Consider the following 21,662-nt stretch of genomic DNA (forward strand, 5'->3'; position numbering starts at 1 on the left):
GCACCTTAGTACTACATACAGAGAGTAATTTGCACCCATGGGGACTACATAGGAAGCACAAGCAGCCCAACACAGCAACTGAGAACTACATCCATTAGAAAGTACATCTACCCGAACAGCACACTGGGAAAGCCAAAAATAACAGCTGCTGCCACATCAGAAAAGCACCAGCACTGCGTACAGACGATGCCTGCAAAACAGAAACTAAGCAGCCATGCACAAACGCTTCCTCGTCCTCCCCCACCACCACTACGACAGCAACAACAAACCTGAGATTAAACACTCGCCAGCACCCGGCTCTGCATTCCTGTCACATCAGGAACATGAGAGAGGAGACTGCTAGCTGCTCCTCCATACATCTGAAGGGTTCCTGCAGTTTACAGCAAGTCTGGACATGATTCTTGCAGGGTTTCTGTTGCATTTTCTTGTTTTCTTTCACTCTTTCCTCTAGCTCACCCATTTCAGAACTCACTAGGGACCCCTTGTATTTACTAGGCTTGTTCTTGATACCTTCCTTCTCAAAGACTGAGAAGTCAGAAATAAAAGCAGTTCTTCCCCAGCAAGTCACATTATATAAACAAGCAAGCGCAGAGCCACAGCTCCGTGAGCTGCCACACACAAACTCTGCAAGTCAAGTTCAAGCTAAACTCTGTCCAGCACCAAGACTGACAGAGTGACGCTCTCACATGCATGAGTAAACAAATCAGGCTGCTGTTTTCTGTCAACGCTGACTTCTGAGACTAAATTCCAGGATTAACACTCAACCGTGATGCAAGTCTCAAACACATTACGAGCTAATTCCCAACGGGCAGATTCTGGGAATCTGACAGCAGCAAGCGAGGTGCCTGGGAACAGAAAAAACATACCTCCTCGAGAGCACAGGCTGTGGATATTCAACTGCAGACTCACCGCCTGCATTTCTCATTCCAACGGAAACCACAAGACGGTGCCACCCCATACCCCAGCGTGCCAGTCGGAACTCACCAGACCCACAACGACCTTCAGACACAGAGAAATCCACTGAAAACTGACTTCTAAAAAGACAAGTGATCAAACCTTTTTACAAACATTTGGTGATGCATTGGACCAAAGAAACTGTGTCCTGTAAGCAGACGGTCAGCAAATGGCTCCAAGCTTGCACAAGACTCATCATCTCGCACCAGTCAAGCTCAACAAGGTCACATTTTCAGAGTCTGAAAATTCTACCCAAAATTAATAAGATCCATATGCAGGGGAGGGAAGCAGAGAAGCAGCGAACTAGGCAGCTCAGAGCAGATGAGAATAGCATGCACCTGCACGATTAAGAAGAAATCATAATGCTTGTGCAGAAAGCTAATTAACCGATTAAGGGTGCCGGTAGTACTTCAGCCCGGGCATTTTTCAACCTCTGAGTGCTTGCTATTCTAACCTTGACTTCTCACTGCGTGCAATGTAATACAGAATCGTTTGCAAGTGGGTTGACTTACACAGTCTGCACGAGAGGGGATCCCAAAGCACATCTAATTTTGCTTTCTAGAATATTTTATAAGATGGACACGCCTAGTGCTGTCAACCTGATGAAGAAGCGCACAATAGTGTCATAATTGTGACACTATTCACAAAACTTGCAGGAAAGAAGCATGGACACTACTGTTCCATTTAGTTTTTAAACATATGTAACTATGTATTTTTAAATTCAATTTTTATATAACTAAATATTTTAAACATGCTGTTGCACTGTTTCACAATGACAGCCCAGGTTACCCTGAACAAGAATAAGACTCCATTCCACCTCCAGCTCCATGTTCACACCATTGCCTTTGCACCAGCACAATCATTTAAGCATCCACAAAGCTAGTGAGAAAAAAAAAAAAAAAGAAAAAAAAGAAAAAGTCAGTTTGTCTTCAATTTGATCAGTCAGGGAACTCTGATTCCCAGCTGCAGAAACACCCCAGCTGGCACCAGTGACAGGGCAAGAACCTCCTGTTGGTTGCAGGAGGTTAAAAGGACTGTGAAGCTACAAACAGGAGGTGGCACAAACAAAACTCCTGGTGACTGGAGGCAGCTCCTAGAAACCGTCCCCTTTCTCATCTCAACAGTGAATGATGCTCACTTGCTCTTCCCCGATGTAAGAAACATGCAAAACTGTGACAAGGTGCCTGCTGCATAATCAGAGTAGCTCTCCCAAAAGTCCTTAGATAGCAAACAAAGGCCACGCCATGAAAAGGATGGTTCAGATCTGCCCAACACGCTCTATCCAGGATGGCACAGGCTGTTCATCCCTGCATCTGCAAATGGTTCTGCTGAAAAAGCTGGAGAGGGTACAAAACACAACCTAATGCTATCAGAAAAAATTAGCATTAGTGCAATTCAAAACATTGACAAGAGTTTTATGCAGCTGTAACGTCAACCCAATGTTATCTTGCTATATAAAGAATTCATACTTAATCTTTTCACAACGTACCACTCTCCTTCCAGCTCCAAAACAAAGTGCTTACCTTGGGTCAGTGCTAAACTAACCCAGCCGCAGAAAAATATTTCTCAATCTCACTAACAAGGAACAGGATTAGGATGTCCCTAACAGACCTATTTAGGGTTATGGTGACAACACCTAACAACAGATACATCTAATTCTATAACAGTTCCAAGCTGCTGTCAGAATTGCCATAAAAAGGAAATCAAAGGCTTAGTTCAGTGCCATATAACAAGAAGATAGTATTTTTCTTCATCAGAAAACTGACCATGCACACATAGATCAGTGTATCAGCTGCAGATAACAGTTCAATACAAAGAGACTTGCACAAGACACGACAGTATACTATTTTTGTGAGACAAGCTACCAGCTAAGTTTACACAAATAGGCCTACCGCCTATAGAAATACTACATTAAGAATGAACATAGTCCCAAGCCCACACCACTCTAGCACTGGCCTCCACTGCTGAAGCGCTGAACAATCTCAGGATTCAGCTTTGGAAGCTCTGAATACCAAGGTGAATCTGAAGGGAAGACAAGCAGATGGAGCAGAAACACAGCAAGAGAGGCTGAAGCAAGAAAGGCAGTACACACTAAGGCGCATTGATGGGAAGAAGAAAAATTGAGGCCTTGCCGATTGAGAGCTTTAAGATGGAAGGGCAGGGAGCCTGGCACCAGTTTAAATTCAGAGCAGCTGAAAACTGAACAGGAGTCAGTACCACCTCTCCTAATCCAAGTGCTACTTGGAAACCCCAGGGAAGGTTGTAGGTTATGGTCCAGGCCTGCAAACCCACGAGCACATCAGCCTTTGGGGTCCACCAGGCATCTCCCAGTACCAGGGCAGTCTGCATGACCAGAGGCAGCCCACACCCGCTCCTCCGCAGGGGGGCCAGCACGCTGGGACACAGGAAAGGCCCCGGGCCCCGGCAGCTTCCTCACCATGTCGGCTTCATGTTACCACCGCGGTTTGCCGAGGTCCTTCCTGCGCGCAGCTTCTGTAGGAGGGAAGGGACACAAAAGGGGCGGGGGGGGCTCCATCAGGGCCCCTGCCCAGCCACCGGGGCCCAGCTCCCGCAGCTCTCCCCGGGGGAGACCCCCCCTTCCGCCCCAGCCGTGCTCCAAAGGGGCCTCGCACGGGGAGGCACCCGGGTCTCACCTCCCCCCCCGCACTCCGCAAGCGCCAGGACGCGCCTGCCTCCCCCTCCCCACCCCACTCGGGTCCGACCCTGGCTCCCCTACCACACCCCGACTCTTCACAGGGCTCTCCCCCTCCTCAACCGGGCCGCCCAGGCTCTCCCCTCTCCCATCCCTCCCTCACGGGGCCGTTCCCGGTTCTCCCCTCACGGCAGCGCGCTCGGCTCGGCTCAGCCCTCCCGCCCCTCAGCCCGCCCCGTACCCATTGCCCGCTGTGGCTCACCGGGGTCGGCCCTGCCTGCCCAACCGGGGGCTGGCGACTCCGAGCGCCCAGCGCCGCCACTCGCCGCCGCCGCCCGCTCCCCGCCGTTCGAATCAACAACAAGATGGCGGCGGCCGAAGGGGCGGAGCCTTCCGTGCTGGCCGTCATAGCAACCGCGCCGTCCAAAACCCGCCTCGCCGCCTCTTTGCGGCAATCCGAAGCCGAGCCCCGCCCGCCACGGGCGCTTTGAAAACGCTAATAGGGCAAGGTCACCGTCACTCAAGCTCAGCACCGCCCCGCCCCTTTCCGTGCGCGGACTGCCTCCGGATGGCCGCTCACGTTAGGCACACGTGACGTCCACCCGTGCCCCGCCTCCCCTCGGGCTGCGCCGTCTCATTGGCTACCCGCGGCAGAGTTGGGAGGTGCTCGACCAATGGGGTCGCCGGGTGCGAGCCTCGGGGCCTGCCCGGCCGGGGCGGCGCGCGCAGCGGGAGCGCGCGGGCGGCAGCGGGGCCGCGGATCGGGCCCAGCTCCACCCCTCCCCGTAGGCCGGGCTCGGAGATGGGCCTCCCGCCTCAACCCGCCGCCTCCGCCTTCCCCCGGGGCTTCGGGCGAGTTGCGGCGGCCCCGCGCGGGGCGGCACGGCACGGCACGGCACGGCACGGCTCGCTTGGTGCGGGTTAGCCGGGCTAAACCCCGCTGCGGTCTGGCCCGCAACACCGCCCCGCACTCCACCGGACCCCTGCAGCAGCGAGCGCAGCGTGTTCGCCCCGCGATCCGGTACAATAAAGGTTTTAATTCCCAAAGGGTCACGGTTCCTGCGGGTGCGGGGCAGGGGGACCCCTCAGGCGGGGTCGCACGGGTGACCCCTGTTCGCCGTGAAATTTCACGGGTGGCTCCTGCCCTCCCCTTCCTCCCCTGCAGCCGCCTCCTCCCCAAAATGAGCCTCTTATCCCGCCAGCGCTTCATTTCCCGGGGAGCTGCCAAGGAGACTCCTTTGAAATTCAAATAACCGGTTTCCCGCCTCGCCACCTTACGTTGACTCCTTCAAAGCGCTTCCCGCCCGTTCGCCGGGCCCTGCTTCCCCACGCGCGCGCTAATTCACTTTTCCTCCTAATTAAGAAACCTGGCCACTCATCCCAGCCGCTTGCGCCCGGGAGCGCTGGAGCAAGGGAGAGCTTGAGAGGGATGTGGGGCAAAAGTGTCTCAAAATCGCCCATGATGGAGTTTTCCTGCCCCAGATCACGTCTCTGCAGAGGACTGCTCCGGCTGGGTTGCGTCCAGAGGCTACGGAGACGCTGCCGTGACCGGAGCAGACCCTGCCAAATCCCTTGGCGTGTTTTTCGCTGCGACAACCCCAGCCCAAAGCCGGTGCTGCCATAACCGCCATCCTGGTTGTGCCACCCACGTCCCTGGCTGGAAACGGCACTAACGACCGGACAGCCGCCAGCAGGCCTGCTCAGCCGCTGTGCTCCCGACGGGAATCATGGCAGCGGGTGCGATTTCTGCCACTATTTATTGGGCCTGCACTGGCCCAGGCGGCTCAGAGCTGGGCCGCGGAGGAGGGATTTCCCTCTCCTCTGGGCCCAGCGGCCACGCCGGGGGTCTGCCACGCAGGACAACCTGCGGGGAGACCCTCGCCACTCAGATCCAGCGCCGTGCCCCGGTGACGCTGTTGAAGAGATAGTCCCTGCCGGTGCCTGAGATGGGAGGCAGCGCTCAGCCCTCACCCGGTGGGTGCTACCTGGTGCCTGTCCCTCCCGTCCTGAGGGACACAGCCCGAGGCTGCGGGGGACATAGGACAGTGCACTCACGCGGGTCCCGGGCACGGCCGTCGAACTGGCCCTGTGTGGGGGAGAAACAGGAGAGGGTGCTGAGGGCTTCAGGGTGCCTGCCCGCGCCCCTGGCCCTCACTGCCATGGCACACGCTTACTGGGCTGCTGGCGTTGGGGTGGCCCCGCTCCTCCTCGCTGCCCTTCTGCTCCGCCATGTCCCAGGAGCTGCAGAGGGGGCGAGGGGAAGGCACACCGTCAGTGACAGTCCCCCAACCCCCCAGCCCCGACCCCAAGGGATGCAGCCAGGAACGAGTCACCAGGCAGGCTTTGCAGTGCCGGCTGCGCCCCATGAAGCCCATTCTCCCCGACTTATTTCCACCTACCTGCTCGTCCCCTTACCCAGCCCATGTGTCCATGGCATGGCCCCGGGTGTCGGAGGGGACTGCAGCGGGAGCTGTGCTCCCCTGAGCACCACCGCCATCCAGCAATGCCCAGGAGCAGCAGGCCGGTGTGCCAGCACGCCCGCGTGTTTCCCCACGTGCCGGTGCACGCTGTTGTTGTACTCAGAGGATGCTGCGCTGGGGAAGCTGCAGCCCCAGAGCCACCAAGCACCATGTCCCCAACCTCACCAATGAACGTAGACCCAGCCATGCATCACCCTGGGGTGGTGACGCTGCTGGAGGCGGCTGTTATCCTGTCTGCAGGCTTGCACGCCGCCTCCTCGCCGTCCAGACGCCCAGCACAGGCTGGGCCAGCTCCAGCGCTTCCTCGGGCTCTCCCCTCCGCCGCCTCTCAGCCCGGGTTCATCCTCCCCGGGTGCCTTTCCCAGCAAATTGGGGCTCCCCTGGTGAGCCGCAGTGCCCCCAGCCCCAGCACTGGTACCCCTCCCAGCCATGGGAGCCTGTGCCAAGACGTACGGCTGCCCCTCGCTGCCGATACGACCGCCTCGGCCAGCCAGCACCCACCTCTTGCCCAGGAGCACCTTGCCGGGGTCTCGGTTGCTGCAGGAGGAGCAGGAGGCAGCCGTCAACCCCTGGCCTTGCTGGTCATGCCATGCCACACTGTGCTGTGCCATGTCGTGCCGTGCCGTGCCGCGGGGCCAGGGCTCACCTGCGCAGGAGCCTGCGGGCCACGCAGCCCAGGGCCACCACCAGCAGCGCGCTGGAGACGGTCAGCACGGCCACGAACCAGGCTGGCGGGCCCCACACCGCCTCCGTCCGCATGACGACCAGCGGCTCCTTCCGCAGTGTCTGCAGAGGTGGTGGGGTGAAGGGGGGGCCCGCGAGGGCGGGGGAGCCCGACGGACCCAGGCGGGCCATCTGGCCAGCGGGCTCTGCTCACCGTGCGCTGGGTGGCGGTGCTGGTTGGCACCAGCGTGCTCCAGGGAGTGACATGCACCAGCAGTGCCACCATGGTGCTGCGGCGGGGGGCACCAGGGCCGCCCCACACCTCCACCAGCAGCACGAAGGTGCGAGGTTCGGCTAGGTCATCGGGGAGGTAGAAGAGCGTGTTCCCCTCCAGCCGAAAGCGCCCGTCCTCGTTGCCTGGACGAGAGGGTCTGCTCAGTGCCACACCGCTGTGAGAGGCCGGGCTGTGCTCTGGCTTGGCCACTCCTCACCTCCAGCGATAGCGTACGCCAGCGCGGTGCCATCAGGGCCACCCTGGCATGCCAGGCGGGTGACAGGCTGGCGGCTTCCCAAGCCGGCTGCGATCCGCAGCTCCTGCACTTCGGGGGTGCACACCGGCGCCTGGTCCGGCACGGCCTGCCGGGAGCGGGGACGGGGAGGTAGCATGGAACCCACGGCGCTTGCACCCAGCCGCCGGGGCTCGCACCCACACCTGCAGCCGCACGGCCACCTCACACAGGCGGCTCCGCCGTTTCGCCGGGTCCAGGTCGTTGCGGGTGTCCGTCAGCCGCACCGTCAGCCTGTAGCTCCTGCGCCGCTGGGAGTCGAGGGGTCCCACCACGCGGATCTCGCCTGCGGGGCAGCGCGAGCTGCTGGGCACCCATGGGTGCCGCGGGGTGCAGCGGGGCACGGGGAAGGGGCTGGGCGCTCACCAGTGCGCGTGTCGATGGAGAAGGGCTGCGTGGGGCCGGGGGCCTCCTCCAGGCCGTACTCCAGGCTGTCCGGTGGGTAGTCACGGTCTGTGCCGGCCACGCGCCCCACGGCACTGCCAAAAGCCGCAGTCTCCGGCACGATGAAGGTGGCACCGTTGGGGCACATTGGTGTGAATTCATTGACAGGCGTCACCGTCACAAGCACGGGCACGCAGGCTGTGGGGCACACGGCGGGTCAGCCACGACCACACCACCCCGTAGCCCTCACCGGGCTGGGCCTGCGACAGGCTGAGGGGACACGGGGACAGCGGCACCACCACTGGGGTGGGCATCTCTGGGGCAGCAGTAACCGGCCAGTTTTTGGGGTTGGGAAGGGGCATTTCCCACCTCCCCCATGACTTCCCCAGTTCCACCCTGCCCCGGCCACGCCAGGGACGCGGGCACTCACTGCTCCGCGGGGGCTGCCCTCCCGCCGTCACCACAACGGTGGCCGTGAACTGGAAGCCCATGGCAGCCGCGACCTCCGAGTCGTAGTCCAGGGTGGTGTTGACCTGCCGAGCCAGGGCAAGGGGGTCAGGCAGAGCCGGGCTGTCCCGCAAAGCCACGACAGGCAGGGCTGGAGGGGGGAGCAGGGAGCCCCAGGGAGCCCCAGCCCAGGACCCAGCATGACAGCACGTGTCAGAGGGTCCCCGCCGTCCCGCCGGGCTCCCCCAGATCCCAGTGCTGCTCACCTGCAGCCGTGGCCCCTCCATGCGGAAGCGGGAGCGGGAGGCAGCAGGCCCCTCGAGGGTGTAGCGCAGGGACCCCTCAGCGCCGGCGGGGTTGGCACACCTCAGCATCACCAGGGTGCTGCCAGGGGACACCGTCTCTGGCACCTGGGACCTGCAGTGGGGTGGCCTTCGGCTCAGCTCCTGTCCCCCGTGTCCCAAACACATTCCCTGCACCCCATCCCGCCAGCCATACACGGAGATGGCCGGGACGCAGCTCGGTGCTCGCCGGTCCGTCCCCTCCACGGTGATGTTTAGCGTGGTGGTGGCGTGGTCGGTGGGGCGCAGCGCGTTGTAAGCCCGGACGATGAGGCGCGCGCGGGCCACCTCCAGCCGGCGAGTGCTGCGGATCTCACCCGTCACTGCGGGAGACCGCATGGAGTCATGCCGGGCATGGGGTGGGGGACAGGGTGGCCCTGGGGACCCCCGCCACTGCGCTCACCCTCATCGATGGTGAAGAGCGCAGGCGCCGCGGGATCCAGGATGGCGTAGCGGACGTTATCACCACTGGCCCGGACCTGCGTGACCACCTCCAAGGGGCCGGTGCTCTCCGGCACTGTCACTGCCCTCTGCGTCTCGCTGCAGTACAGGCAGGCAGCGTGGCATGGCCTGGTGCCACCAGCACCCCCCTGCTTCGCCCCAGCCCGGCCCCACTCACAGGAAGGCGACGCTGGGACGGGGCGATGGCAGCACCTCCACCCTCACGGCCCCGCTGCAGTTGCGCCCGTGGCTGTCCGTCACCTCGATCTCCAGCCTGAACGTCTGCTGGGCAGCACCGGGGCGATCGTGGGACGGGGATGGGGACAGGGGTGGGGATTGGCATAAGGGTGGGGATGCGGACGGGGGCGACAGGTAGGGATGGGGATTAGGATAGTAACAGGGACAGGAATCGGGATGGGATGGGGACAGGAACAGGGACAGGGAAGGGGATGGGGACAGGGACAAGTATCTGGCTTGGAGCACAAACAGGGATGGGGATGAGCTGGAGAAAGGGCTGGGAGTGGGAACAGGGGCAGAGATGGAGACCGGGACAGGACTCGAGGTGCAGGTGGGGATGGAGGTGGGGACACGGACGGGGCTGGAGCGCTCCCAGGGCTGGGGGGAGACGGGAACCTGACAGGAGGAGGAGGATGTGCGTTGCTGCGGTCAGCGACAGCAAGGGGCTAAGCCCAGGCAGCCGAGAGGCGGCTGTGACAGCCTGGGGACACTGCTCCCACCTGGGTGTCCTTGCTGGGGTTGAAGCCACCGGCAGGAGCCAGCACCAGGCCTCGGCGGGTGAGCGTCAGCGGCGTGTCGCGGTTTCGGAGCCTGAACTGCAGAGAGATGGGCAGTGAGAGGAGGGTGGGAATGCCCGTGCCCCCCTCTACGCCCAGTGTCCTGTCATCCCCCGAGGATGCTCCTGCTCATGGGGGCTGCGGGCCCTGGGGCCGGTGCCACTCACCGTCAGCCCGCCGAGCGGCTGCGGCAGCACCGCATACAGGGGCGTCCGGGGCGCCACGTCCGCTGATACCCGCACCACGTCTCCCTCTGCGGACAGCACGGCCATGGGAGCCAGGTGCTGGATGGCACCCACGGTCCCCTGATGCCCCGCACCCGTTGGACCCCAGCTTCTACCCGCACTGGCGAAGGGGGCATCACAGCACAGCGCCCGCCCCGCCATCACCCAGACGAAGAGCCGCTCTTCCACCTCCTCCTCGTCGGGACAGGCGGCTCGTAGCGTCAGGACGTACTGGTTCACCCAGCGGGCGTCGAGCTCCGCGCCGGCACACAGCGTCACCTGCCGTGGGGACACGGCACTCAGCGGGGCTCCCACAGGCTCCTGCCCCACTCCCCGGCCCCCCAGCCGCACCTCTGCCCGAAACGTGCCGGCAGCCGCGGGATCAGCGCTGATGGCGACGGGGTTGAAGGGATGGCCGGGCTCCAGGCCGTGCAGGGTGATGTTGGGGCTGCCACTGGCGTTGCCGCAGGACACGGTCACCTCGGCCACACGAGCACCCGGCGCCGCGTCCTCACTCAGGACCACCACGCGCGGCAGGTCAGGCATGGCTGGCGAGGGACACGCTGGGGAAGCGCCGTCGCACCCGGCCAACGCCACTGAAGGCACGCTCAGCCTTGCTTCGGGAGCCCTGCGCCCACACCCGGGCACTCGCGCCAGCACGGGACTCCTTGACGGGCACACCCCGCTCTTACCTGTCGCTGTGACCAAATTCCCTGGAAAGAGGAGAGCGTCACCCCGGCCTGCCCCAGGGACGCCCCAGGGATGTCCTGGCCATACCCCAGCGATGTCCCCCTCCCTGCCTGGGCCCAGCCAGGCCCATCCTGGGGTCACCCCCTGTCCCCCCACCCAGGGTCTGGCAAAGCATGCCCCCAACCCTAAACTGCCTACCAGGGACATGGAGGAGGAGGAGGAGGAGGAAGGCGAGGTGTCCGTGCATGCCCACGGTTCGCTGGCTGTTTGGGACAAGCTGGTGCCCGTTGCCAGGGGTGCCAGGCACCACCCCGTCCTGGCGTCACGTCAGCCACCCGTGGCTGCCACCCGGGTCCCGGGGTGGGGTAGGGACAGTGACCCCAGTGCCCCCAGCTCCCGCACGCCCCTTGCCATCCCGAACCGGCGCGGGGCAGGTGAGTGGCAATGCCGGGCGGCGTTTGGCTGCCGCTGCCATGCTCAGGAACCGGGAAGAATTAGCCAGCAGGGAATTTTTTGGCCGTGTTTGCCTTCATTTGCAAACCAGAGGCCACTTCTCCCGGAATTCCTATTAAGCGCTATTAGCTCCCAATTAATGGGCGCTGGCAGAGCGCTGCCACTCCAGCCGGGGTCGCCTGCCCCTCCTTCGCCAGTCAAATTTTGGCAGCCCGGTGGCCACCGGTGCCTCCAGCGGGGCCAGATACCGGGGCTGCCCTCCGGTTTTCCCGGGAACGCCCCCGTTCCCCGCTGGCCAGGGGTGTTGCCAGCCCCCCCTGGGGGGGAGGGGGGGTCCTGCCCGGTGCCCGCTGCCCGGTGCCCGGTGGCCGCGGGCGGGGCCCCGGTGCCGGTGCGGGGCCGGGCTCACGTTACGGCGACCCCATTGGCTGCGGCGGGGCGGGGCGGTGCCGCCCGGGCAGGGCCGGGAGGCGGCGGGCAGGGACCGGTCGCGCTCCGCTGTTGCTCCGTCATCGGTAACCGGGACCGGGACCGGGCATGCACAACCCCCGCCCGGACCAGCTCGGCGCCGACCGGGTGAGTGCCGCCGTGGGTTTTGGGAGGAGGGGTGGAGGGGGGTGGGGGGGGCACCCCTCGTCCGGACCCCGCCGCGGCCGTCCCCCGGGCATCGCCGTGATGTCAGAGTGCTGCGGGTGACATCAGCGCCGTGACATCACACGAAAGCCAAGGCGAGGGACAAGGGTGGCGGTGGTAGGGACGCGGGCGACGGTGGTGGGGGCGCGGGTGGCCGTGGGATGGGAGGTGTCCAACTGTCGGGGTGCCAGCAGCGTCACCTCGCCTGCCTGTGCAGCCCCCCAAAGGGGGACCGGAGGTGACAGGGTGGCCCAACCGGCTTCCCCTTGGGCCTGCTGCACGCCTACCGCGCTCCTCGCCGTGGGGTGTGCTGGCGTCCCCCTGGCCAGCGCCGGGATGGGGCGGCTCGGAGAGGTGGCACGACGCCAGTGGGGCTGGCTGAGAGGGTCCCAGCCGGCAGCGAGGGGGACAGGGACAGGGCACTGCCAACTCCTTTTGGGGGCTGAAATAAGGGGACGGTGGAGAACGATCCCTCCTGCTCGCTCAGCTTCCCGTGGCTCCGGCACAGAAAGGAAAGCGGACGTAACACCCTGCTTTTGGGTTCAGACAATAGGAATTCAAGAGCGAGGAGCGGCCCGGCTGCGGGAGCCAGCCGCCCCTTCCAACGCCTGCCCGGCTGCGCTCCGTTTGGCCTCAGCCCCCCGCGCTTTTGGGGGGGCCCCAACCCTGGGTGCAGGCCTAGCTGCACCCTGACGTCATCCAGGGTGTCCCCGGCTGGAGGGCACAGGGTGGGTGGGGCGGCCCTGCCAACGCGTGGGGGGGAGCGCCCCACCCCAGCACCCATGGGTGCCCCGGGGCTGCAGCCAGCCCCGCACCGCCGAGCGGGGTCCTGCCAACGGGGTGTCCCGGCTGCCGTCCTGCTGGGGCGAGGTGGGGGGAACGGAGGGCGCAACGCGGGGGGCAGCGGGGCACCCGGCTCCTACGTGCCGTGGCCCTGTGTCATTTCCCGCAGGCACGGCCGGGGCTGGGTGCCTGCTTGCTCACCCGACATGCCGCTGCACGCCGGATGGCTCCGCGCAGGAGCCGCGGGAAAGCGGGGCCCGGGGCTGCGGGCAAGCCGGGACCTGCGCCCCGCACCCCACTGCACACCCGCCACGGCAAATCGAGCCCCCCCCTCCAACCCCTGAGCCTGGGGTGTGTGGGGTGCCAGGGATTTGGGGTGCTGGCCAGGTGGAAGTGGAGACGGCTGCACTGACCTGCCCTTTCTCCCCAGCGATGCCAGTGGGAGGTGGGGCCGGCGCCGCGGGCCCACATGCACGGCACGCGGCAGGCGCTGCACCATGCCGGAGGGGCGTCGGGGCTGGCCACCCGCCCCCCGCGCCCCCGCCGTCCCGGCTCGGCGGCGGATTCGGCCTGCAGCCTGGAGCCGGGGGGTGAGGAGGAGGAGGAGGTGGGGAGCCCAGCCGCCCGCTCCCCCCCGGCCAGCGAACGCAGCCTGGAGTTCGACTCGGGGTACTCGGAGGCATCGGGGGGAACGTGGCGGGAGGAAGAGGTGCCCGTGCGGCGCCGGCACCCGCCACCTTGCCAGCGGGCGCACCGGCTCTCTGCCGGCCCCGCCGCACCGCCGTCCGCCCCCGCCCGCCGCACCCGCCCCAAATCCACCTCGGACGCCTGCCTGGAGCAGTGGCGGGCGCTGGAACCAGCCGACACGCAGGACTGGACCGTGGCGCTGCTGTCGCAGAGCCGGAACCGGCAACCCCTGGTGCTGGGTGACAACTGCTTCGCCGATCTGGTGGAGAACTGGATGGACCTGCCCGAGCTGGGTGCCGAACCCCGGCGTCGAATGCCCGCCGAGTCCTCCCGCCGGCTGGCCAAGCCCCCCTCCTTCCTCCTCAGCCTCTCTGGCAACGTACGCCGTAAACTGGCCAACATGGCCCGGCCCCGGGGGGCTGAGGGCGCCCGGTCGGGGGGCCGTGAAGCCACCAAACGTTTCTCCTGCCCTCTGGGGCTGGGGGAGCAACCCAAGGGCACCTGCTTCCACCAGTCCCACAGCAACATCACCCAGCTGGCCACGGACTTCCACCGCTTCACCGCCCTCATGAACAGCCGCAGCCGCCAGCCCATCATCTGTAACGACGTTATCGGCTACATTTAGCCCTGCCCGCCGCCGCCCGCGCCCCTCTCCCCTGTAAATAAACCCCGGTTTTGTACGGTACGGGCACAGCGGTGTTTATTGGTGGCGGGGGGGTGGGGGTGCCTGCGCCCCGACTCGGGGTAGGGGCTTTTTGAGATGAGGAGCCAACAGGCCAAACTTCATCCTGCAGCTTTTATTGCGCAGGGATGGGGTGGGGGGTGCCAGCCCCCCGCTCAGGGTAGGGAGCAGAGGAGAGGGGGACGAGCATCTTCAGCCTCAGCATCCTCTCCCTCGCAGACATAGTACAGCACCAGCTGCCGCGGCTCCCTGGCATCCTCTAGGTTCTCCGATAACCTGCGGCAGGGAAAAGGGGTTTTGGGGATGCTGGCTTGTCCCCCTCCAGCCTGGCCGGGTGCCCCAGGGGGGCCCTAAGGGCGCCCAGCCAGGCTGAGGTGGGGGACGCAGGGGCCAGCAGCGAGGGGCCGGGCAGGGGTCCCGCCACGGGAAGCGCTGCCGGCAGGATGTTTATCCAGCAGCCGGCTGGGAGCTGCAGCTGGAGCAGCTCAGGATGGAGGGAGAGGGGGTCTGGCAGCAGATCTGGCAGGATCGGGCCCCGCAGCCAGAGCCCTACCTCTGCGCCCGCTGCCTGGCCCGCGTCTCTGCGTCCTCCTCCCCATCGTAGACCACGGTGTGGCCGTGCAGCAGCATGGTCACAGTCCAGCCCTGTGTCCGCTGCGAGAGGCGGGTGTCAGGATCCATCCCCATGCCCCTCGGGGTGACAGCCCCAGGCGCTGCGCCCGCCGCCGGGCTCACCTGCAGCCAGTCCAGCACCGCCTGCACCGTCACCTCCTGCCCGTCTGCCTGCATCTCCAGCCGGTCCCAGCAGCTCCACTCCCGCCCGCCGTACTGAAAGAGCGAGCGCGGGGTGGCCGCTCGGCACCCGCACCCTGCACCCCGGCTGCTCGACCCCACGGGGCAGGGACCGCCGGGGCAGGGACCGCCGGGGCATGAGGGCTGGGGTACAGCAAAGGGAACCGGACTGGGGGGCAGTGGGACGGGGGCACCATGGGGGTCCGGGGGCACTGGGGAGCACAGCTGTCCCCCCGGCACTGCAGGGAGCGGGGCTGTCGTGGGGTCATCGCTGCCCCTAGCCCCAGCGCACAAAGGGACCATTGAAGCTCTGCCCAGCCTTGCACAATCGCCTCTTCTCACACCCCTGGCCCCCCGACCCCGGTTCCAGCCTGAGGGGGGCCAGCAAGGCGCCGACCTTGCAGGGGCCAAGCGCTGGACACAACCCCGCGCTGGCTGGCACGGCTGCCCTGCCATCTGCCCTCGCCGCAGGCAGCACCGGGCTGGTGCTGGCCCCGGCTCAGGAAAGGGTGGGTTCGCACCTGGCCCTCCTGCCTTCTGCCGCCTTCTCACCTCCTGCCTTCTGCTTATCCCACTGGGGTGGAAAGGGCTTAACCCCATCCTCACCGGGGCGGCCGCTGCCTGGCGCAGAGGGAACGCCGCTGCCCGGCCCAGCGCCACGGGAAAGTGCGTCTTTCTGGGCGAGGCAGCCCCCGGAGGTGGGCTCCCCAGGCCCCAGTGGGACGGCAGGTCACGCCAAGCGGGCCCAGGCAAGGGGCTGGGCACGAAATGTGGCGTCGGGCGTCCTCGCTGCGGGACGCCGGGGTGCCACGCGCTGCTGCGGGGACGCGAGGGCACGGCCAGCAGCATCCTCCACCTAAGGATGGCGTCAACTTGAGGGCACCGCGGCCGGGACGGTGCAGGGCTGGGCAACCCGCGGGGCATGAGGCGGGCGTGGGGCGGCCGGGCAGCCCGAAGCGGTGCCGGAGCCGGCGTGAGGCGATGGAGACGCTTCCCTCCCCCTCTTCCTGCCCCCGGCCCTGGGCCCCTCGGGCCAATCTGGTTCCAATCGGCGCTTCCTGCCGCACCGGAAGGGCTGCCTCGCACGCCATAAACCCCCAGACAAAGGGGCCTCTATCGCCCAGACGGTCCCAATCTGGGCCTGCCCCCGCCCCCGCTCTCCCTCTCCGGCAGAGCGGCTGCGGCCTGGCCCCCCGCCTCCGGGACCCCCGGCCCCGCTCCCCCCGGGCAGCCCTTCCCGGCCCGGTGCCAGCTGCTCGCCGGCTGCTGCAGCTGGTTTCCATAAGCCAGATGTGTGCGGCGGCCGGCGCGGCCCACCCCCCTCGCCCCTTGGCCGCGGGGCCCGCTGTGGGGCGGTGGGGCTGCCTGAGCCCTGCAGGCGCCCCACAGCATCCCGAAGCCGCCACGTGCGGGATGGCGGCGGATGGGTGCCAAGGAGGCGGCCGCAGGAAGGAGCTGGTTCCTCGCTGCCTGGTGGCACGCGTCCGGCCCCCCGCGTCCCCCGCCCGCACCAGGGGAGAGGGTCCTACCCGGTAGGTGGGGGGCGGCAGGGTCCGGATGCGGAGCAGCAGGCAGTCAGACAGGCAGAGGTTGGTTTTGCGGTAGCAGCTGGGGTCCCGGCACCCCCACGCCAGTTTGTAGACCTCCAGGCAGGCCAGCCCCGCCACGGCCGCCGTGGTGGTGATGATGGCGGGCATGATGCGCCCGGCGATCCGCTTGCTCTTGAGAACAGGAGGGGTGTCACCGGCTGCCCGGCGTGGGACGGGGACCCCCTCCACCACCCCACGAGCTGCCCCCACTCACCGTCAGCCAGTCGGCAGGGGGGATGCCGTAGTTCTCCGCCCGCAGGTTAGACGCCGCCGTGATGAAGTCCACGTGGATGTCGTCGTCCTGTGGGGAAGGGCGTGGGGATATCAGCACCTCATGGGGACACTGGTGTCCCGCGGGGACTAGCAGCCACCAATCCCCCCCCCAAGCTGAGCGGGTACCTTCTCGAAGTGGATGGGCTCCATCAGCAGCACACGCCCCTCCTCGCCCTCTACCAGCTCCCGTCTCCGCTGTGCCAGGTCCTGGGTGAGCTCCGCCAGCCGCCCGCCATCTGGGGACACAGGGACCCCCGGGGTGGCACCCCTGCCCCATGCCACAGCACAGTGCCCCCCGTCTCGGTCCGAGTTCTCCTGGGTACCGGAGCAGGGACGAGCAGCACCGCAGCCCCGCTGCCACCAGGCCGGACCTGGGACCCAGGGACATAGCCCGGGGGAGGACGCAGGGACCCTCACCCGCAGGCATCTGTGCCTCCTCCTGCTCCTCGGTGAGGGGGATCTGGAGCCCCTCCTGGGGCGTGAAGGGCGGCAGGACCAGGCCGCGGAGGATGGTCTGGGCGGCCGCCCGGTCGCTGCACAGTGGCACCTTGTGCATTTGGGCGAAGAGGTGGGCGGCAGCCAGGATGTACCCCAGGTGGGTGTCCTGCGGGGGACGTCCAGGTGGAGCACGGCCACCCTCCGGCATCCATTGCACCCTCAGCACCGTCCCTGGTGGGGGGACCCCATGTCTCTCACATTTTCAGGGTCAAACGTCAGTGGATGGGGGCAGCTCCTGTCCCCTGACCAGAACGGGACACCCGGGCTGATTTCCTGAAACAGGGAGAGCGGAGTCAGGCCCGGGGACGCCATCACCATGGCTGCAGCGGGGCAACGGGTGGAGGGGAGGAGGTGCGTGGGGTGCCAGCCCCACGGGTGCCGCGCTCACGTGCTCCGGGGGGAAGGCGTGCAGCAGCTGGGCGATGGCATCGTGGTAGCGGCTCTGCCAGTGCCGCCGGGCCCAGCGCACGCAGTCCCGCCAGTCCCGTGGCCACTCCCGCAGGCTGCTCCGCACTCGCTCCAGGACCTCCAGGGCCTTCCCTGCCGGCAGCTGCTCCGGGAAAGCTGGGTCTCTGCGAAACCAGGCACCGCCGCCGTTGGCCTGGGAGCAATCCGGCGGCACGATGCGGCCGTCTGTTCCCCCCTCTCCCCATCCCCAGCGGCGGCGGGCAGCATCCCCAGCCCCACTCACTCCATGAAGTGGTTGACGTGCTCCGCTGGCAGCTGGAAGAGCTCCTCAAATTCATCGCGGGCCCACTGTGGAGGGGGAGCAGGGGTTGAGCACCGGGGTCTCCCCATACCCTTGTGCCCCTCCGGGACCCCCAGCCCAAGCCCAGGGGGAGGGAGAGGCCATGTCAGGCTGGAAAAACGGGAGCAGCCGGAGCGGGAAACGGGAAAGGAAGACCAAAGCGCCAGGGTTTCCTCGCCACGTGCCGGGGCCGGTGCGGCACAGCCTACCTGCAGCGTGTGCTGGATGGTGCTGGGGAAGTACCGAAGTGTGCAGAGTGGGAAGGTGCCATCCTCGGGGGCGCTGGCCGGCCCCAGCAGTGTGGTGACGGAGGGCACCATGACCAGCACGTTCCCCCGCAGCCCCTCCGTGCCAGAGTCCAGCAGCGGCGTGAGGCAGCGCTGGCAGCAGCTCTCCAAGTAGGCGCCTGCGGGGAGCAGGGGCGCCGGGAGGCCGGGGGGCACGGCCGGGGGCTCAGCACTGTTCACCTCCCTGGCACTCACGGGCCTCCAGCGTGTCCAGGGCGCTGACAACACCATCCAGGCGCTGGAAGAAGTTGTCCCCGTAGAGCAGCTCAGTGGCAGGTCCCACCTGGTTCTGGTGAGCCCTCACCCTGATGTCAGGGTTCATGCGCTGCACGGCTGCCGCCGCCACCGCCGACTTCGGCTTCTGCCGGGGGAAGAGAGGGGGTGGGCAGGTCCCCCATGGCCCTGGGGACCCCCTTTGCGGGGGGAGCTCTCGCGGCCCCTCACCGACACATCTGCTGAGCGGTAGAGGAGCTGCCGATGGAGGTTGGAGAGGGCGACGGTGTCCATGTCGGTGACAGTGAGCTCCCCGCCCGGCCCCGCCGCCAGCCCCATCATGGCAAAGTTTTTCAGCAGCTCGCAGCCGATGGCGCCGGCTCCCACCTGCCGGGACAGAGCCGCTGCAGCTCCCTGCGCGCCGATCAGCTGCGCCGCGGCCTCTCCCAGCACCGCGGCAACCGCCCCGGCTCACCAGGAAGTATTTCTGGCGGCCCAGCTGCTCCTGGAAGGTGGCCCCGAAGACGGCGATCTGGCCATCGTAGCGAGAGCCTCTCTGCCCAGGACAGAGGAGCTGCGTGAGCACAGGTGGCGGCAGCACGCGGCAGGGGCTGGGCACGCGCTCTCACCGGGGCGCAGTCCTCCTCCGTCAGCCGCGCGGCCCCCTCCAGCGCCAGGCACTCCAGGGCATCGAAGTACAACCACTGGTCCAGGGGCAGGAACTTCCCGGTGATGGCCTGCAGCAAACGGGGCCCCGTCGGCTCTGCCACCAGCGGGGTCCGCCCCCCGTACCCCACTCCAGCCCAGCGTCCCAAGGGAGGCAGCAGGTGCCCTCTCGCCATCACCAAACACTACTGGGCGAGCGTGCCGAGCACCACCAGCGGGACCCCAGGGCCCGGGACCCCCACCCTGCTCACCTTCAGCACCTCCTGGGCCGCCATGGCCCCGACAACAGCAGCCATGGGGCACAGGTCCCCCGCGCTGACGCTGGCGAAGGCTCGCACGACGTCCTCCTCCAGGGGACCCTGCTGCACCCCCAGGTTCCGCGCCAGCTCCAGCACCCGCTCGGCGTCCGCCTGAAGGGCAGAGGGGTGAGGGCAGCCCTGGAGAGGGTGGAGGTGGGGCAGAGGGGGCCGGGACGGGGACTCACCGACACCCTGGGCCGGGGCAGGCGTCCCTGCTCACGGCGGAAAGCGTGCAGGGCCTGGAAGGCGGCGTGCAGGCTGCGGCTGCGTGGCAGCTCCTCGGGATTCGCCACCCGGATCTTGGGCTCTGCCAGTGCCCAGCGCATGGGCTTCTGCCGGCACGGCGTCAGGGATGGGGCACGCGCTTCCCCGGGGCTGGGGCACGGCGCGGCACGGCCCCGTGGTGCCCCAGCCTGGGTGGCAGCATCGCGGGGCCAAGGAGGGACTTACGTGGGAGTGCACCTGGGGCATCCGAACCTGCGAGACCAGGCCCCCACGGCGGTAGGGCGAAAAGGAGCTGGTGTTGCCGATCTCCAGCCTAAAGGCGTCTGGGGACGAGACGGGGACAGATGTCACACTCCGTGCCAAGGACCAGCCGAGCACCCCGACCCTGGGCCGGGGCAGCCGGGACCCCCCCACCCCTGGGTGCCTCACCCAGCACGCGCACGGGGACGGGCTCCCGATCGTTCAGCTCTGTCATCCCCTCCACGCTGGAAAACATCACCAGGTCACCGTCGCAGAAGGGGTGGCCGCCGCTGTCCTCTGCCCCCGTGCACATCACCACGCCCGGGTTGCCCTGAGGAGAAGGGATGCCAGGGTGGGGAAGCCACCGGAGGAGGCAGCGGCATTTCAGAGAAGCTCGCCGAGGTTGCCCTCCTACCTGGGAGATGTGCTGCACGGCGGCGCGTGCCGGATCCCCTTCCGCCGGGTCCTCAACGACAAAGTGCCCCCCGAAGTCACAGAACAGCTGCCTGGGGACCACTGACGATGACGGGGTTTTGCCAGAGAAGCCACCTCGGGGGGACCCCGCGGCAGAGACCCCTTACCCCGCAAGCCCCTTGGCATCAGCCACGATGAAGCAAACGCCCCGGGCGTGGCAGAAGTCCCCAACGCGGAGCTGCTCCTCCAGCGGGGCCTCGGTCAGCACCACCACCTGCGCCAGGGGTCGTTAGCGGGCACTGCCGTCCCGGGGCGGCCCCGAGGGCTGGGGGCGCGGGCTCACCTGGAAGGAGGCGAGGAAGGCCTCTGACAGCTCCCCGGCGTGAGCTGCCACCGCCACGTGTGGGTTCAGCTGGGCCAGGGCGCGCCGGGACGCCTCGGCGCGGTTCTGGCCGATGTCGCTCTCCGCCAGGAGGAACTGCGGGGTGGGGCCTCGGCTGAGGACTGTACCCGTGACACAGGACACCCCGCGGGCCCCACCCGTAATGATGAGGGGCACCTTAGGCTGGGCCCGTGCCTGGGACCTCCCACTCCACACCCCTCACCGGGACCCATACCCGTTACTGGGAGCCCCCCGCCCCATACCTACATCTGCAACTGGAACCCCCCAGCTGCACCCATTACCATAACCTCCACCCACACCCGTATCCCATACTGGGACTCCCGTCCGTACCTCTGCCCATCAGCAGGACCCCCATCTGTACCCATACCCACTGTGGGGACCCCCACCCATACCCGTACCCATTATGGGGACACCTGCCTGTACCTGTGTCCATTAGTGGGACCCTTGCCCATGCACATACCTGTTACCAGCACCCCCATCCGTACCCATACCTGCTACTGAGACCCCTGCCTGTTCCCGTACCCGTCACGGAGTGCCACCCCCGTACCCGTGCCAGTAGCCGGGCCCCCCGCCCGGTCCCTGCGGTACCTGGTGGGCGCGGTCAGCGACGCAGGCGACGCCAGGATCGTGCAGGACGACGCGTCCGGTTCCTGCCAGCACCAGCGCCGCTGCCACCTGCGCCCCCGTCCCGCGCAGCCCCGACACCAGCACCGCCGCCCCGGCCAGCCGCCGTGCCCCGCTGCTGCCCAGCACGTACCTGCGGGGCAGGAGCCATCAGCGGGGTGGGGGGAACCCGCCCCCACCCGCCCCGGTACCGGTACCGGCACCGCACGCACAGTTGCCGCGAATACAGCTGCTCCTGACTGCTGCCCGCCATGCTGGCCCCGCACACCGGGTAAACCACGCCCTCTCAGCCACGCCCACCCTCGGGGATCCCACGCCTACATTGTGAAGCCCCGCCCATCCGGCAAGCCACGGCCTGTATTGGGAGGCCCCGCCCACACAGAGAAGCCACGCCTATCCCGAGAGACCTCGCCCATTCGGGAAGCCATCCCCTGCATCGGGAGGTCCCGCCCGCACCAGGAAGCCACGCCTATACCGAGAGGCCACGCCCATACCGGGAAAGCCACGCCCACACAC

General features: G+C 66.4%; 4 protein-coding genes across 8 annotated transcripts in view; 1 reads left to right on the forward strand and 3 right to left on the reverse strand.

Annotated features, from left to right (window-relative positions):
- IP6K1 (inositol hexakisphosphate kinase 1) overlaps positions 1-3,992 on the reverse strand; it is a 36,671-nt gene extending 32,679 nt beyond the window's left edge. For 2 of the 5 annotated variants that reach the window (XM_086755429.1, XM_086755430.1), the window contains exons 1-2: positions 3,870-3,992; positions 3,392-3,447 (exon numbers count right to left, since the gene is read on the reverse strand). The gene's annotated coding sequence lies outside the window, so the exon portion shown is untranslated. Of the gene's footprint in view, positions 1-269; positions 1,596-3,174; positions 3,366-3,391; positions 3,448-3,869 lie in introns of those variants that run through there. The other 3 variants (XM_086755426.1, XM_086755428.1, XM_086755427.1) reach the window with 3 other exon arrangements.
- Positions 3,993-5,492: 1,500 nt separating this feature from the next.
- On the reverse strand, positions 5,493-10,884 carry CDHR4 (cadherin related family member 4). Its single transcript, XM_086755942.1, has 19 exons — positions 10,836-10,884; positions 10,299-10,495; positions 10,064-10,226; positions 9,891-9,976; positions 9,667-9,762; positions 9,108-9,211; positions 8,892-9,028; positions 8,646-8,811; positions 8,414-8,564; positions 8,131-8,233; positions 7,683-7,898; positions 7,463-7,602; positions 7,242-7,386; positions 6,965-7,167; positions 6,734-6,873; positions 6,589-6,624; positions 5,782-5,848; positions 5,663-5,693; positions 5,493-5,548 (listed from the first exon to the last, which is right to left on the reverse strand). The coding sequence occupies exons 1-19, from the start codon at positions 10,882-10,884 to the stop codon at positions 5,493-5,495; spliced, it is 2,286 nt and encodes a 761-aa protein (XP_086612068.1).
- Positions 10,885-11,566: 682 nt separating this feature from the next.
- Positions 11,567-13,878, forward strand: INKA1 (inka box actin regulator 1). The gene is made up of 2 exons (XM_086755668.1): positions 11,567-11,666; positions 12,937-13,878. The coding sequence occupies exons 1-2, from the start codon at positions 11,628-11,630 to the stop codon at positions 13,816-13,818; spliced, it is 921 nt and encodes a 306-aa protein (XP_086611794.1). The 5' UTR covers positions 11,567-11,627; the 3' UTR covers positions 13,819-13,878.
- Positions 13,879-13,969: 91 nt separating this feature from the next.
- On the reverse strand, positions 13,970-21,402 carry UBA7 (ubiquitin like modifier activating enzyme 7). The gene is made up of 24 exons (XM_086755667.1): positions 21,359-21,402; positions 21,111-21,279; positions 20,463-20,597; positions 20,287-20,393; positions 20,121-20,211; positions 19,895-20,036; positions 19,691-19,788; positions 19,426-19,572; positions 19,193-19,351; positions 18,905-19,012; positions 18,751-18,831; positions 18,507-18,662; positions 18,258-18,423; positions 17,985-18,181; positions 17,719-17,783; positions 17,416-17,599; positions 17,226-17,300; positions 16,947-17,133; positions 16,656-16,765; positions 16,471-16,557; positions 16,197-16,388; positions 14,611-14,703; positions 14,429-14,529; positions 13,970-14,151 (listed from the first exon to the last, which is right to left on the reverse strand). The coding sequence occupies exons 1-24, from the start codon at positions 21,397-21,399 to the stop codon at positions 14,031-14,033; spliced, it is 3,012 nt and encodes a 1,003-aa protein (XP_086611793.1). The 5' UTR covers positions 21,400-21,402; the 3' UTR covers positions 13,970-14,030.
- Positions 21,403-21,662: the final 260 nt, after the last annotated feature.

Source organism: Chlamydotis macqueenii, chromosome 10, assembly GCF_036417535.1.
Source record: "Chlamydotis macqueenii isolate bChlMac1 chromosome 10, bChlMac1.mat, whole genome shotgun sequence".
NCBI lineage: Eukaryota > Metazoa > Chordata > Aves > Otidiformes > Otididae > Chlamydotis > Chlamydotis macqueenii.

Coding starts and splice junctions, on each gene's coding strand:
- UBA7 (XM_086755667.1), bottom strand. CDS start 21,399: ATGGCGGGCAGCAGTCAGGAGCAGCTGTATTCGCGGCAACT. Junction 20,394..20,462: donor CCTTCCTCGCCTCCTTCCAG/GTGAGCCCGCGC, acceptor CCCCTGGCGCAG/GTGGTGGTGCTGACCGAGGC. Junction 16,766..16,946: donor GGAGGCACAGATGCCTGCGG/GTGAGGGTCCCT, acceptor CTGTGTCCCCAG/ATGGCGGGCGGCTGGCGGAG.
- INKA1 (XM_086755668.1), top strand. CDS start 11,628: ATGCACAACCCCCGCCCGGACCAGCTCGGCGCCGACCGG. Junction 11,667..12,936: donor ACCAGCTCGGCGCCGACCGG/GTGAGTGCCGCC, acceptor CTTTCTCCCCAG/CGATGCCAGTGGGAGGTGGG.
- CDHR4 (XM_086755942.1), bottom strand. CDS start 10,884: ATGCACGGACACCTCGCCTTCCTCCTCCTCCTCCTCCTCCATGTCCCT. Junction 9,212..9,666: donor ACCCCAGCAAGGACACCCAG/GTGGGAGCAGTG, acceptor GCTGCCCAGCAG/ACGTTCAGGCTGGAGATCGA. Junction 5,549..5,662: donor CGGCCGTGCCCGGGACCCGC/GTGAGTGCACTG, acceptor CTCCCATCTCAG/GCACCGGCAGGGACTATCTC.